Source organism: Crocodylus siamensis, chromosome 14, assembly GCF_052110815.1.
Source record: "Crocodylus siamensis isolate JL-2025a chromosome 14, ASM5211081v1, whole genome shotgun sequence".
NCBI classification, from domain to species: Eukaryota; Metazoa; Chordata; order Crocodylia; family Crocodylidae; genus Crocodylus; species Crocodylus siamensis.
The window spans coordinates 11,395,225-11,409,994 of NC_143408.1; the positions used below are offsets into that span (position 1 = coordinate 11,395,225).

Consider the following 14,770-nt stretch of genomic DNA (forward strand, 5'->3'; position numbering starts at 1 on the left):
TTCTTAGAGAGGAGGATGATGCCATCATAAGGAGCTGAGGGAATGTTAAGATTATATTTGGTGCCAGACTGACAATTCAGTGGTGCCATGTCCAGTGGTGGTGCCATTGGTCCTTGAACTCAGAAAGTAATGGAGCAGAACCATCGGACCCAATGAAGTAGGAACTACAGACTCCATATCCCACACTTCTGCCTGGGTGTAAGGACAGACTCAATATGTAGCTCACTCTAAGTTTGCAGTTACTACTGCCAAATTGGCACCCAGTTACAAAATAAACCCAGGTACAAGATGATACTTCAAAGATCTGCACCTCCTGCCCTCAGTAATAATTGACAAGGGCCTAGTATCCCATGACTCAACAATGTAAACAGATGATCTAGCAAACAGAATGGTGGAAATCTCAATGAAATCCACACTCTGCAGCAAGCACTCCAATTCAAACAGGCCAATGCAGACGCATCCAATGTGGCAAGCCAGTAGGGGGTGCTCCTGCGCTAAGCCACCCACCTCACTGCAACAGACCACCTTCCAGGCTCCAACTGCCTCCCTGGGGGCACCTCACTACTGGCCAACCCCCTTCCTGGAGCAAACTTGCTAGCCTGGGGGTAACGCTGCCACCACCCAGGGTGGTGATCCTGGTTCTGTGCCCCCTTGGAAACACGGGCCTAGTAGCTGTTGAGGGTACTCAACTCACTTCAAGAACCTGGGGTGCTTCCCTGAGTCTGAAGCGCAAATAGTGGTCTCCCTTAGTTAGCCAAACCAAGGGGACCCCAAGGCATAATCTAGCCCCCTCTCCCAGTAAGTCTCCCATGCTATGTACAAAGGAGAACTTTATTGGCTACAAGGAGAGTAGGTTTGGAATAGGGTATAGGGTAGAGCAATATCAGAGAAATCCCATTGAGCAGGGGCAGGCAATTATTTCGGGCAGAGGGCTGCTTACTGAGTTTTAGCAAGCCATTGAGGGCCACATGACAGGCAGCCAGGGGCAGATAAATATTTTCTAATTTTTTTGAGTGGCCCCATGAGCCAGACAGAATGGCCTGGTGGGTCGCATTTTGCCCACCCCTGCCACAGAGCAAACGGTGGCTGGTTAGCCTTTGATCAAGCATCCGAGTTACTGAAAGCTATATATGTAGTTCGATCTCAGGTAGCTTGCTCAGGAGTATCATCCACAGGTAGGAAGAGATTGCCTCTGGAGGTATGCAGTTCATTGGGCATAAGTTTCAAAGACAGCAAGTTTCAGACAGTCCAGCTTCTCTCTCTCTCTGTTTTCATCATGGCCACTGCCCCTCCTCCTGGGCAGTCCTTAACTTATATAGACCTTATAACCTCATTTACCAGGTCCAATGGAGGCCAGCAACTGTTGGCTGCTAGCCAACCAATTTGACATGCATCTCTGGTTACTGGGTAGATTGGTACTGCTCAGAACAAAAAGAAGCCCAAGCCCCTCCCTCACCCAGGTATGTGATGCCAGTCACATAGGCAGAGGAAGCAGGTTTCCCCCCTCCCTCAGGAATGTATCCAACTCAGGGTTACCTAAAGAGATGGGATGTCTGCCCTCTGCAGGAACCACATTGTCACATAGCAGAGTTTTTGGGGAGAGACAGAGGTGGCATTCTGCCACATCTGATACTCTACAAGCTTCTACAGAATCTCTTTGAGGCTGGGTGGTCTTAGGGGTTGATTGAATGGTACCATATATACCCTTTTGAACCCTTATGTACCCCAACCAGCTTTTGGGCAGATCAAAAGGTTTCAGAAATGCAAGAAATAGAACCCCCATATAGTAGCAGACAGCAAAATAAGGGGAAGCTTTGTTTTAAGACCTGATAGGGCATATCCTATGCATCTCAACCCTGGAAAAGAAAATAGCCTTTGAGCAGAGGCAGTACCAGGAAATGTCAGTGATGGTCTGAGTTATTAGTGATAAAATCAGAAAAGTCTAAGGCTTTGGGCTACATGAGGATCATTTAATTTTTCTTTCTTTTGTGGCTGCAGGACTGACAAATATAGCGCTTATGAGGAATGCAAGTGTCCAGTGTAGGCATCCACTGCTGGCAAAAGGCCTTCATGCTATAGACTGCTATATCTATGAAACCCATAGATTTCCACAAGGAGAGAACAAAGAAAACAAAAAGATAATTCTCTTTAGTAAAAGATTCCTAATCTGGTGAAAAAGAAACAAAAAGACCCTCCCTCTTTGCCCGCCAAAAAAAAATTCTGATATAAGCAAAGCATCAAGGGCTCAAGACATCAGTACTTCATTGCGCAATTGAAAAACTGTTAGGTAAAAGCAGGGAGAGAATGTGTGAAGGGTGCCAAGTCCCCAGATAGTTGGCAACGGTAGACTGCTTCAACATTTGAATTATGAGGAACGTAGGGAAAAACAGGCCAAGGCTAAATAGTATGTGATAGCACCAAACCAGTCAAGAACACTTTGTGTTCAAGACAGATGAACAGGTGATTGAGAGGTACTGTGGAGCAGGAAATGTGCACGGTCCTTTTTCCTCTGGGCATGTGATGGTGGAACCAATGTGAAGTACACTTCAGTACTACCAACCCCAAAGTCTCCAGTCAAAGCTCGAGGATTGAACATACACAAGTGAAAAGGTCTGTGGACAACTACTCAAGAAAGAATAAATGTTTAAATCAGCAATACAATACTCAGAGGTAGCCAGATCTGAGCAAATATAAGCTTGGTTTTCAGAAGTTTGAGTCTGAAATACTCTAATTCATCATAACCTTTTCTTTCAGAAGTTTCAGTTTTGCTGAACTAAATTTCCCAAGAGGGAATGAAATACCACAGGGCAAACTTAATTCCGCATTAATTAATAAATTTGTTCCTGAATTTAATAACAGAGAGCAGAGTCACTGCATTTGGTGAATGCACAAAAGTATGTATAAAATCCAAGATAAGTAGGCCCACCTCAGCTATCTGAAACACATGCTTGACTTGATGCTATAGCAATTCAGCTTCTGTGCATGATGCATCTGACAGAAGAGCCCAAGCCTACTCTTACCAGTAAGCTCAAATAAAAACAGAAGCTGTTCATCAAGCCTTCTTAAGCACCCTGGCAGTTTGTGTAAATACAACCCAAAAGAAGATTCCACAGTGACTTACTGTAACTGTCTGCCCAGCCCGGAGGATATACTTTGGAGTAAATTTGTAGGCAATTTCTTCTCCTTCTCCTATTTGCCTCTTCAGTCTCCAGTTACCCAGAGACTGATCCTGAGAGAGAAACACAAAATTTTGTTTACAAAAAACTAATTACAGCCAGCCAGCAGTACTGTGTTTTACCTTTTTCTTTTTCCTTAAAATAGTATGTGTAGTTACTTGCTTTGTTCAGTACTTGTTATGTCACATGCATGACAGCTTATAACTATTTTTCCTATATACAATAATGATTTATATTAGGGAACTGGCAACATTTTGTTGGCATGAGCCACCTTTTGTGATCCAGCCCTTGCTACAGACCATAAGTTTCCGGACCCCGAAAGGGCACAGCCTGCACTACTATAATAATGGTTGCACCAACAGAAATTTTTTTGGCTGATACCGATGGCCAATTTTTAAGGAACCATATTGGCTGATACTAATCCAATTCCAACATGCAGCTAGACAGTTTGGAGACCAGCATCGGGCCGGTAAGTCCGGTGCAGGGGAAGGGGTGGGGGGAGGCAAGAGAGGGGCAGATTGAGGCTCCCGTGGTGAGCGAGGGAGTGGGCCTTGGGCAGGCGCTGCTCAGCCGGGGCAGGACACAGGACAGAGCTGTGAGCGGCTCGTCTGTTGCTGTGGGGGTGGTGGCTGGAAGGCACCCTAGAAGGCAGTGGAAGCGTGTGCCCCTGGATCTGTGCTGATGACCCATGCTGAACCACCCAGGTGTGGGTGCTGGAAGGAAACAGCCCCCAGGTGCAGGGGCTGCCATGGTCTGTGGGACACCTCCCCGGGGCATCACCGGGCCAAGGAGCAGTGCCAGTTGAGTGCCAACAGTGACCCAGGTGCTGGGCTGGTGGGGGGGGGAATGAAAGCCCTCTCTGCAGGGACAGGTGGTAGAAGAAGAGGCCTTGGGGCCCAGAGGGAGTGAGATCCAAAGGGTAGCGCTGATTTATCCGGAGCTGGGCTCTGTTCTCTTCTGCCCAGTGGGGACCATGCCCAGGGGAACACTACAGAGGGGATTGATGGCACAGCATAACACAGCATTTGTACCAGATCGGAACTTTGTGCGGTGCTGTGTCTGACGCACAAGCTGTCCCAGTTACTGCCCCTGGTTCAGACTGCAAGTTCCTTATGTTAGGCCCAATCCTGCAAACATTTACAAATCCATGCAAGTGCACTTTATAAGTGCCCTCAGAGTAAATGAGACAATTTATGTGAGCAAACTGACCTTTCTGTGTATCTGCAGTACCAGGCTGCTGAATATTTGAATTTTTGGGGCACAAACTAAGATCTCTTTTAAGTTTTGTACAACTGCCAAAATGCCAGAACATGTATATAATGATCAGTTTCCACACCCTAGACAGCAACAGCAGTGGCTGAGCTGGAAGACCCCATTCTTGCAATTCCTTGAAATTAGTGACAGGTGTTTGCGTCCCAGTCACCCACCCCTAATTTTTCTATTAGTATTACAACACTACGATTGCCTCTTTGCTACTACTGATAATTTGATGCTTCCTGAAGGAAAAACGCCCAAATATTAGTCTTCTTTCCTCCTTCAAAGGGTTGAGTTAAGGTTATGAAAGCCTGTGTCATATTCAGATGCTAGTTTATTCTGCATTTTCTATTAATTTTATTGACACTGACCTTCTCAGAATTATTTTTAAGTTGAACATATTTCCCCTCCAGGTCTATCTCTTCTATGCTGACGCTTCCTGTGGATGAGGCCTGCTGGGATGTTTGGAAACTACTGCTGCTACTGCTGCTGCTACCAGCACTACTCCCAGTTCCAATTCCACTTGTACCGCTGCCTGAAAGCTCCTCTGCTTCAATCCGTTTTCTCTTGCCTCTAGAAGACCGAATAAGTGAAGTGCTGCTGCTGCTGGAAGTAGCCCGAGAAACTGTAACACGGGAGGATGGGCTTGGAGACAGCTTCAACCTTAACACAGAAAGACAGACATTTTATTCAGATGAAGGAGAAAACAACTAGATTTTCTCTACAGTTTCACAAAATGTTTTGAGTACTAACACATAGCAACATACTACAGCATACTATTAACCTAGGCCAATGGTTTTCAACTTTGACTCAAGGCACCATTTTATGTGTACTAACGAAGGGTCTGGAGACAGGAGCAGGGGAAAACATGGAACTCTAAACTCCAACATAAAGAAAAAAGGAGTAGAATATCAACCAAAGAATGATATTTATCCATAATATTTTAGGGATTATATAAACATACATGAATACATGCATGTAATGATGAAAGCAACTGCATTGTGTGTGACACGCTAGAGCTTAGGGGGCCAATGTGACTCAATTAGGCAAAGTTTGGATATTCTTGACCAAACAGAACAAAACGTATTTGTCAATGCCTACCTTTTCTCCTCTCCTTCCAGAAGTTTTCGGTAAGCACTGATTTCCATGTCCAGTGCTAGTTTGACATCAAGTAGCTCCTGATATTCTGCAAGCTGTTGCTGCATCTGGTCCCTCATTTCTGTCATCTCCCTCTCCCTGGCATCTAGCATCTTCCTGAATTTGTCCCGCTCACCAGCCATCATTTCCTCCAATTCCCGAATACGATCTTCTGCAGCACTAGCCTATTGGCACATTGAAATAAAAAGTCAGTCAGTCAATCCAGAGTACATATACATAATCAAGTTCTTTATGTACACATGATCCCCTCTGACTGATGCTACAAAAAAGTGAAATAAATCAGGAAGCTGTACTCAGGAATTACTTATCAGCAATGGTACTTCCATACGTAAAAACCATTGCAACAAGAAGCAGAAACGTAGAGACTCAACCAGTCCAATCACCCATGTATTATTAAGTGTAGCCTTAGAGTGACTGAAGCACATGACACTATTTGAAGTGATTTTATGTAAGAAATTCAGAATTGTAGATTTTTAATAAGTAGTTGGCTTGAAAGACTCAAAAATCTGACACCTAGCTTGGGTTGACTTTTACTAGGGAAGAGAGGTAAAATATAACTGTTTCTGGTTTGTGACTAAAAAAGCATAACCTTTAGAATACTTTTTCTGGAGGAAATTCTCATAAATACTTTCAATATTCACTCTCCACCAAAATGTATATGAAAAGCACTGCTTTGTACAAAACATTCCTACTCATAAATGCATTCTTCAGGATGTGCACAGGAAGGAAAAAAAGAAATGGAAATTCATATTTTACTTAACCACACATTCAGAATTTGACACAGAGAAATGTAGCCCATCACCTGTTTTTGCAGGCCAGAAAGCTGGTAGCTGAGAGACTCTATCCTCATGCGAGCCTCCTTAAGCTCCTCTCGGGCAGCACTGGCAGCTTTGTCATTTTGATCAGAGGAGAGTTTGGCATTCTCCAGCTGGAAGAGAGTTTGACACAGATTAAACTAGCCACCACAAGAAAACACAGTCCAAACAAGAGTACAAGGGCTTAAAACAACTAGTTTAAAGGAGGACTGTCCTAAATTTATGAACCAAATTATATGATGTGGCTCTCTTTGATGTCAAGGGACTGGATTCAATCCAGGAGGTCCCTTACAGATTATACACCATGTTCCTACATTTATAGTTTTATTTTCAAAGCTTGATTCTGCTATTAGAGCAGATGTCCTTCAGCTTTTCTATTACACAATCTAATTTCTAACATCATTAGACATTAATGAGCCCCCCTCCATCTAAATAAACGATTTAAAAAGGAATTTTAAATAAGTTTGATTGGAAATTAAATGCTTTCAGTAAACTTCTTGCAAAGCTCAACTGTCAAACAATTCCATTTATAAGGAGGCTAGTTTAATTGTAGGTAGGACTTAAAAAAAAGAAAAATAAAAGGCTCCCTCCTCACCATTATTTTTAACGGGAACAGAATCTGGAGGGAGGTTGCAGGGGGCAAGAACCATTTGGTTAATGCCATAAATATTGCCCATTCTTTTACCCCACCATAAGCATACATGGCATTAACCACAGCTGATGGATTTTCCCCATCTCCTCCCTCAATTATTTGCCTATTGCAAAGTTACTGTCTTGTTACATCACTAACTATACTGTGGTAGCATCTACAATGAGGTATGATACTGTGAACCCCCCACTATGTCATGAAAGAATTAAATCTTTTAAGCAACAAACAGGAAACAGAGTGCAAAAGACACATGCTTACGTTAGTTTCCTAAACAAACAGAAACCATTCTTCTAGCAAACCCATCAGCACAAGCATCAAACCTAAGTAACCACCTTAGGAAAAAAGGGAACTGACTCCAGGTTCATCTAAGTCATCATCCTGTCTTCAACACTAACCAATACAAGAGGTTTCAAAAAAGATTTAAGAAATCTATAACAAGACAGATAATCCAACCTGCACATTACGACTCATTCTGACCGTTAATGGTTCAAAAGTAGCTTAACCTCTGAAGTGCAAATTTTTAACTACCTTCTAAAATTTTTCAGGAGTTTGTAAGTAATACACATTTCCAATATTTTTTTGAAATCTTAGCAAATTCCTGACCTTAATTTCTTTCTGTACAACAATTTCTAATATAATTATACATTACATAAGAATGTTTGTTTTTTAAGGAGTTCAAATATGATTAATTCCTTTTGTTCTTACGAGCAAAGTGAGCGAGTGGTAGCTGGCCACATTAGTCTGAAGCCAGGTAGACGTACATGAGCTTTCATGAGCAAGAGTTCACTCCATCAGAAAGGACATGCAAGATCAGGCTATCAGATACAGATATTTAAGAGCCTGTTCTGTGCACGTCGTTTCATAGCATCTGATCAAAAGAGTCCTTGATCACAAAAGCTTATACATCTCTGATATAGTTAGTCTATAAGGTGCCTCTCTACCTTGCCTTCTGGTCTTGCTGTTAATTAACAGGAAGGACAGAAGCTTCATATCCACCACCTCAAGCCCACTAGTTATTTTATATGCTTTTATCATCTACCCTCTTACTTGACACTTTCTGGCATAAAAAAAAAAAATTCCAAACTTTATTAACAGAAGTTACTTACTCATAACATGCACACCTTTTCCCACAAAAATCAGCCCTCCAAAAGTGGAGTGCACCTGAAGTAGGGCAACTAGTTTTCTTTGTTGAAATAGAAGCATGAAAATGCCGTGTTGTAAAATGGCTGCCAGTTGCCCTCAGCAAGCAAGCAAGAGGGGCAAAGTCCACTGGTAATCCTTTTACAGCTTCATGAGGCACTTGAGCCTCAAATGCTGAGTTAAAGAGGATGAACTAAGGAGAGGAATTGGGGTAGTACTCAGGAAAGGGGTAGATCAGGAACCGGTGCCTTCTTGAGGGTTTGGCCCCATGGGAGCTGAAGCGGCAAGTATAGACGCTGCAAAATTAAGTACAGGCAGTCCTTGGACTTATGACACAATTGGTTCCCGAAAAAGGCATCTTAAGTCAAAATATTGCAACTCGGAACCGATTTTCCCCATAGGAAACAGTGTTATAAATGGGGGACTGCTTCCTGAACCAAGGCCCGATACCCTGTTTTCACCAAGAACAACCCAGAATTTTGTACTCAGTCAATTAGAGATGAGTAAATACAGCTACATTAACACATTTATATTGTAAATAGCAACCATATTGATTTGGAAGGACTTCTCCGAGGTGACTTTGCTAGACTTTTTGAAGGCTTCTTGCCTGGATTCTTCTCAGGAGTCTTGGCTGAAGGTTTTTCTGGAGTCTTGTCTGCTTTCTTAAGGCAAGTGTCCAAAGACATTTGGACAAATGTTCTCCAGGGAGATGGGTGACAGCAACTTGTTTGCTGGCATGGCATCACATCAGATCAAGCATTGTAAAGTCAAAACTGATGTCAGAAAGTTGAAACAGGGCGTCAACTTAGAAAGGTTGTAAGTGCAAAACGTAAAATTGAGGACTGCCTGTACTGCCACACCCCAGTGGTACTGTGATTTCTCAGTATTAGGCAATGGCTGATTATTAGACTGGAACCACCTCATGCTTCGGACTTACCATATTTACTCAAATTTACCTCCTGAATATAAGACAACCCCCAATATGTCATATAATAATTTAGTATAATAATTCTATACATCAAATATTTTATTTTCTCCCTTTCTCTTTCTATATATGTATATTTGTATACAAATTCTACATATTAAATATAATTCTGTATATCAAATATATAATATCTATATATTATACTTTAGTATAATAACTCTATACATCAAATATATAATCTCTCTCTCATTAACCACAGGACGTGACAAAGAAGAGCAGGGTCTGACAGTAAGGGGAGGGGGAAAAGGGGCTGCCATGGGAAAAGTTAGAGGGAAGCAGAGACAAAGGGGCTTCCTGTCCCCCCATATTTTTTCCCCTGTGGTAGCAGTCGAAGGGAGACAAATTCAAGGCAAACTTCCAATAATTAGTTTCTATGCCTGGAAAATTATAACAATTTCATAAATTTTCCATATACAGAATCTAATTATGGGGGGGGGGGGTCTCATTCAGGGGGTCATCTTAAGACAACCCCCCCATAATTAGATTCTATACATAGAAAATAGAGCTGTCAGTTAATCGCGGTTAACTTACACAATTAACACAAAAACAAATTAATGCATTAATTTTTTAACTGTATTAATCATGCATGTTGCTTTGACCAGCCCCAGACTCCCCCTCCCACGCTGAGCAGCAGCAACAGCCAGGCAAAAGCTGCTACTTGGCACAGGGAAGCAGCCCCTCTCCCTCACTGCGGCCAGGCCCTTCTTGCTGCAGCCGCCCAGAGGCCATGCCCAGGCTGCCCTGCGGCTCCTCTCTGCTGTCATCAGTGCTGCCTCTGAGTCAGCCAGCAGGGCAGCAGTGACAGTGCAGAGGAGCCTCAAGGCAGCCCAGGTATGGGCTCCAGGAGGCTGCAGCAAGAAGGGCGCGGCAGCAGTGAGGGGAAAGGGCTGCCTTTCCTCCATGCTAAGCAGCAGCTTCTGCCCAGACACTACTGCTGCTCAGTATGGGCAGGTGCGTTTGGAGTAGGCACAGGGCAGACCAGGGTCAGGGCTGTGCGCGCTGTTCATTAGGGCTGTGGGAAGTTTCAGGTGCTGATTCAATTTGGAAGAGATTCAGCCCAATTCGGCGGTCGAATCTCTGAATCCAAATCGAATCGGGACCAATTAAAAGGTCTGAATTGATTTGAAGGTCTCCAAATCGATTCAGAAAAGATTTGGAGACCTTTGGTGATTCCGGCAGTCCGGCAGCTTCAGCGATTCGCTGGCTGGAGCAGGGAGCTGGACCCAGACTCCATGGTGGTATGTAAGGAGTGGGACAGGAGGAAGGGGACCCCTGCCAGGCCCCAATCCTGGCCTGATCCAAATTGATCTGGCCAAATCTGGGAGATTCGGCTGCTGCCAATTTGGCCAAACCTATGAATTACGCAGGCCCCATCCCCTGGCTCTTTGAAAAGAAAAAAAAGGCCCCCGCTCACTGGCTGCTGTCTGGCAAGGGGTAATCCCTGCTGCCCCCTACTACTGCCCTCCTGAAGCCCCAAGGCGACTGCAGCACCGAATTGAATCACTGTCCCCCAATTCAGCTGAATCCGAAGCGAATACTAGCCACTTTACACAGACCTACTGTTCGTAGACTGTAAGGCTGGAAGGGATCTTGGAAGATCATTGGATCCAGCCCCCTGCACCAAGCAGGAAAGACAACTGGGCCAGCAAGATGACCATCCAGTCTCCCCGTGAACATTTCCAGAGTAAGTGATTGCACCAGCTCTGGAAGGAGTTTATTCCACATTCTGGACATGCTGACTGTGAAGAAGTTTTTCCTAATGTTGAGTCTGAAACAGTCTTCCAGGATTTTGTGGCTTTCCCCTCGGGTGCCCTGGTAAACAGTTGTTCCCCAAGCCTTTGATGTACTCCCCTAATGTAGAGGTAAGCTGCTACCAAATCCCATCTCAGCCTTCTCTTTTTCAGGCTGAAGAGGTCCCAGGTCCCTCAGCCTTTCCTTGTATGGCTTGCCATGCAAGTCTCTGATCATATGGGTGGCTCTTCTCTGGACTCTCTCAAGCTTGCCCACATCCTTGTTAAAGTGTAGTGCCCAGAACTGGACACAGTACTCCAGTTGTGGTCTCACTAGTGCTGAGCAGAGCAGAAGAATCACTTCCTTGGTTTTGCTGGAGATGCATCGATTGATGCATGCCAGAGTATTATTTGCCCTACTAGAGGTTGGTGGTGGCAGATAGGAGCTACAGGGCAAACAAACTGGGCTGTTGGGTGGGGGGGGGGGAAGGGGTGCTGGCTATTGTTTAACTGTGTGATTAAAATTGTGATTAATTGCGACCATCTATACAACTTAAATCTCTTATTCTGGAGGCCAGATAGTGGGGGGGTTGGTAGCTCACCCAAGTCAAAAATTTCAATTACAGTCTACAAGAAAAGAGCACATGGAAATGATCATGTGAAAGTTTTTGAAGTTAGAACAGGCAATTATGCATAAATCATGAAGTGAAGATTATGACAAAAGGTTATAAAAAATAAAATCAAGTTCATCTTCCCTAGCAAAGCATGGGTTCAACTAGTTGGGGTTTTTTTAACTCTTGCAATAAATTGCAATTTTTTAAATCATTTGTCAGCCCTAATAGAAATTGTATAAACTTGATATCATTTTCCAGGTATAGAATCATATTACTGGGGGGTCATCTTATAAATCATGATGGTCTTTTATTCGAGCAAATATGGTAAATACAGAAATTTATAGCACGCTTGCTAAACAGGTTGCCCATCCCTGGGCTAGATGAAATCACCATAAGTTGGTGCTGCCTGAGCAAGAGCCTGTGACTTCGTTAGAATGACTGCAGAGCATTAGCTAACAAGATGCCTCCCAAATTTAGAAGGGGGGGAAGAAAAAAAATCAGGAATTGGCTAATGAAACTAAGTAAAACCAAAGGCCTTATCCTTATGTTTGGTGCAGAACAAGATATTATCAGAATGTGCTTATTTTGAAGTAAAGGAACTCGCATGAGCATTGGTACAAAACATGATGATATTGGAATATTCGATTATGCATGAGTGACTTTGATTGAATAATGATGTGAATGACAAAAAGATAGTATGTGTTTGTGTAAGAGGATTTTGGCATTAATACATGTCACTGCATTATCTCCCACTGCCAGCAGTGTGATAAGCTACCTGACAATAATTAAAGGCTGTTCTGATCAATCAGTTCACAATCTGTGCTTTGTGTGTTTACACTTCTGAATAAGAGACTCTGCTGGCTGCAAAAAAGGTAGTGTATAAACTGTTGAAAAATGCACTCAAAAAGCAGTTATGAAGTGTTCTGTCAAACTGGTAAGGTATTTCAAATGAGGCTGTCAGGAGTCTGTCTCAGGACAGTTCCAGTCAATGTTTTTGTTAATGAACTAGATGATGAAAGAGTCTACACTTATAAAACATGTGGCTAACACAAGGATTGCAAGCCCTCTAGAGGAAAGAACTAGAATTGAAAAAAAATGATCAACTATAGAATGCCTAAAACCAGCAAAATAATATTCAATAAGTGCAAAATACTACCAGTCAGGAAGGAAAAAAGTTACATGTACAAATACAAAATGGAAGACTATCTGCTAGGCAGCACGAGTACAAGAAAGATGTCAGAGCTATAATATACATCACACAAGCTAAATATGAATCCACTGTGTAATGTCTGTTTTCCAACAGCAAGTGGCATTGTGAGAGGAGGGCTGTATGTAATTCATGAAAACTAGTTATTCCACTCTACTCATCATTTTTTAGCCCCAACTTACCCAGTCTTAGGCACCATTTTTATGTAAAGAACTGATGTATATAAACTAGAAGAATCTAAAAGATGAGCAACAAGAACGACAAGTGCTGATTCATGAGGAAAGGTTGATGTTTATGAAAATTAATGACTGACCTAGTCTTCCATACCAAACATACGTGAGTGCTTTAAAAAAAAAAAAAAAAAAAAAATCAATTATGTTCTATGCCCGTCCCTGGAGGCAGTTCCAGAATTAAGCTAGAAACTGAGACTGTTCTTACTACTCAAGATCCTATTATCACTCAGCCCAGCTCCGATGTCATCTACACTAACAACTTCACCTCCGTAGAAAGGTAGACTGTTCTCTGACAAGGTAGAACTCTACCTGCAGAATTTGGGATAGACGTTCAAGCACAGCTTGTCCCACCATCTGTCTAGATCTTCATTTTTCCATTCCACTAAGCCCTATCTTGTCAAAAGACCATTTTATGAAGTTTAACATGCTCATTTTCTTTGGGTACTGGTTTGGCCAGAATACCTTCCTTGGACTCTGAGGAGTCTGACTAACTCCTGTTGTATCAAATCCTCTGACAGAAACCATGTAGCAGAAAAACATGCTTTACTATTCCTATCAGATTTGACATCATTCAAGAATGTTAACTCTTTAAAACTTGAACATGTCTACATAATTGCTGTCTATGGAAATAGCCTAATTTTCTAGATACTGTTAATTGTTGCTGTGTTTAATTTTTCATGAGTCTACAACACCATGTTTTTGATTGAAAACTGCTCCAGAAAAAAGGCACTCGGCTCTTGTGTGAAGGCAACCACTTCTTATAAGCAAGGATCCAGGTTTTCTGTTTCCCATGTAAAAATGGAGAAAACCACAGATTTCTCATTTTAATGGGAGGAAACACGGATTTCCCCTTTTAGCAGGGAAACCCGCAGATTTCCCCCTTTTGCAAAGAGCTCTGTAGGCTGGCTGAGATCCAGCCTGCAAGTGCTGTTTGCAAAAAGGGCGGGAAAGCTGCCGCATGCAAACTCCCACTCCCCACAAGCCAGGCAGCACATGTGTCGCCTGCAGAGGTGCACTGCTGCCCTCGCTCCTCGCCCTGGCCCTGCTCCTGGGAGCAGGCAGAGTGAGCTGAGGTGGGAGGCCGGCGGTGTCCCTTGCCACTGGGCCCTGGGGTGCCCTCTCCCCACTGCCCGTCTGGACCAAGGGAGGAGAGAATGTTGGGGAAAGCCCCACCAGGAGTGCCTGCCAGCTGGCAGGCACTCCATGTCTTCCCCCAACACATCCTTGCTTCCTCAGCCCCCAACCAGCTTCCCCACAAGTAGCAGTGGTGTGGTGGTGGCTGCCACATGTGAGCTTCTCCCCTCCCTAGCCAGGCAGAACATGTGCAGCCCAGAGAGGGGCACTGCTGCCCTTGCCCTCCCCCAACTCCTGGGAGCAGGCACAGAGATGCATTCCTCCCCCATTCTCGATCTGCACCCCCCAGCCCCTTCCTTCTCCCTGTCCTCCCACACACACCTACCTGCTGGGGGGGTGGGGGGGACACAAGCAGGACTGGGGAGGCTGTGGGGGGGGGAGGGGGGCGAGTGAGAAGCACTAGCAGGGCCATAGGGGGGCCTTCAATTTTTATCATGAATTTTGGACTTTTTAATCAGAGAATTTGTGATTTTTTTTTTCTTCAGGGAAAACCAGGATCCCTGCTTATAAGACCCTATTGGAATTAAATAAACTTTCAACCCTGAGTAACTCAGAAAAGTCAAATATGCTTAGATTCTTTATAAAAATTAAGTAAATTAGGAAAGTGTTAAGTGTATATTAAAAAGAAAAATCCTAGTGAGACCATAACTTTGGAGCCACTCTCAATGCTTTTGT

At 43.5% G+C, this 14,770-nt stretch overlaps 1 protein-coding gene across 1 annotated transcript in view; it reads right to left on the reverse strand.

Moving 5' to 3' along the window:
• LMNB2 (lamin B2) overlaps positions 1 to 14,770 on the reverse strand; it is a 60,527-nt gene that overhangs the window by 23,604 nt on the left and 22,153 nt on the right. The window contains exons 6-9 of the mRNA XM_090026812.1: positions 6,391 to 6,516; positions 5,532 to 5,752; positions 4,802 to 5,093; positions 3,122 to 3,229 (exon numbers count right to left, since the gene is read on the reverse strand). Of these exons, the coding sequence (XP_089882938.1) occupies positions 3,122 to 3,229; positions 4,802 to 5,093; positions 5,532 to 5,752; positions 6,391 to 6,516 (747 nt within the window). The remainder of the gene's footprint in view (positions 1 to 3,121; positions 3,230 to 4,801; positions 5,094 to 5,531; positions 5,753 to 6,390; positions 6,517 to 14,770) is intronic.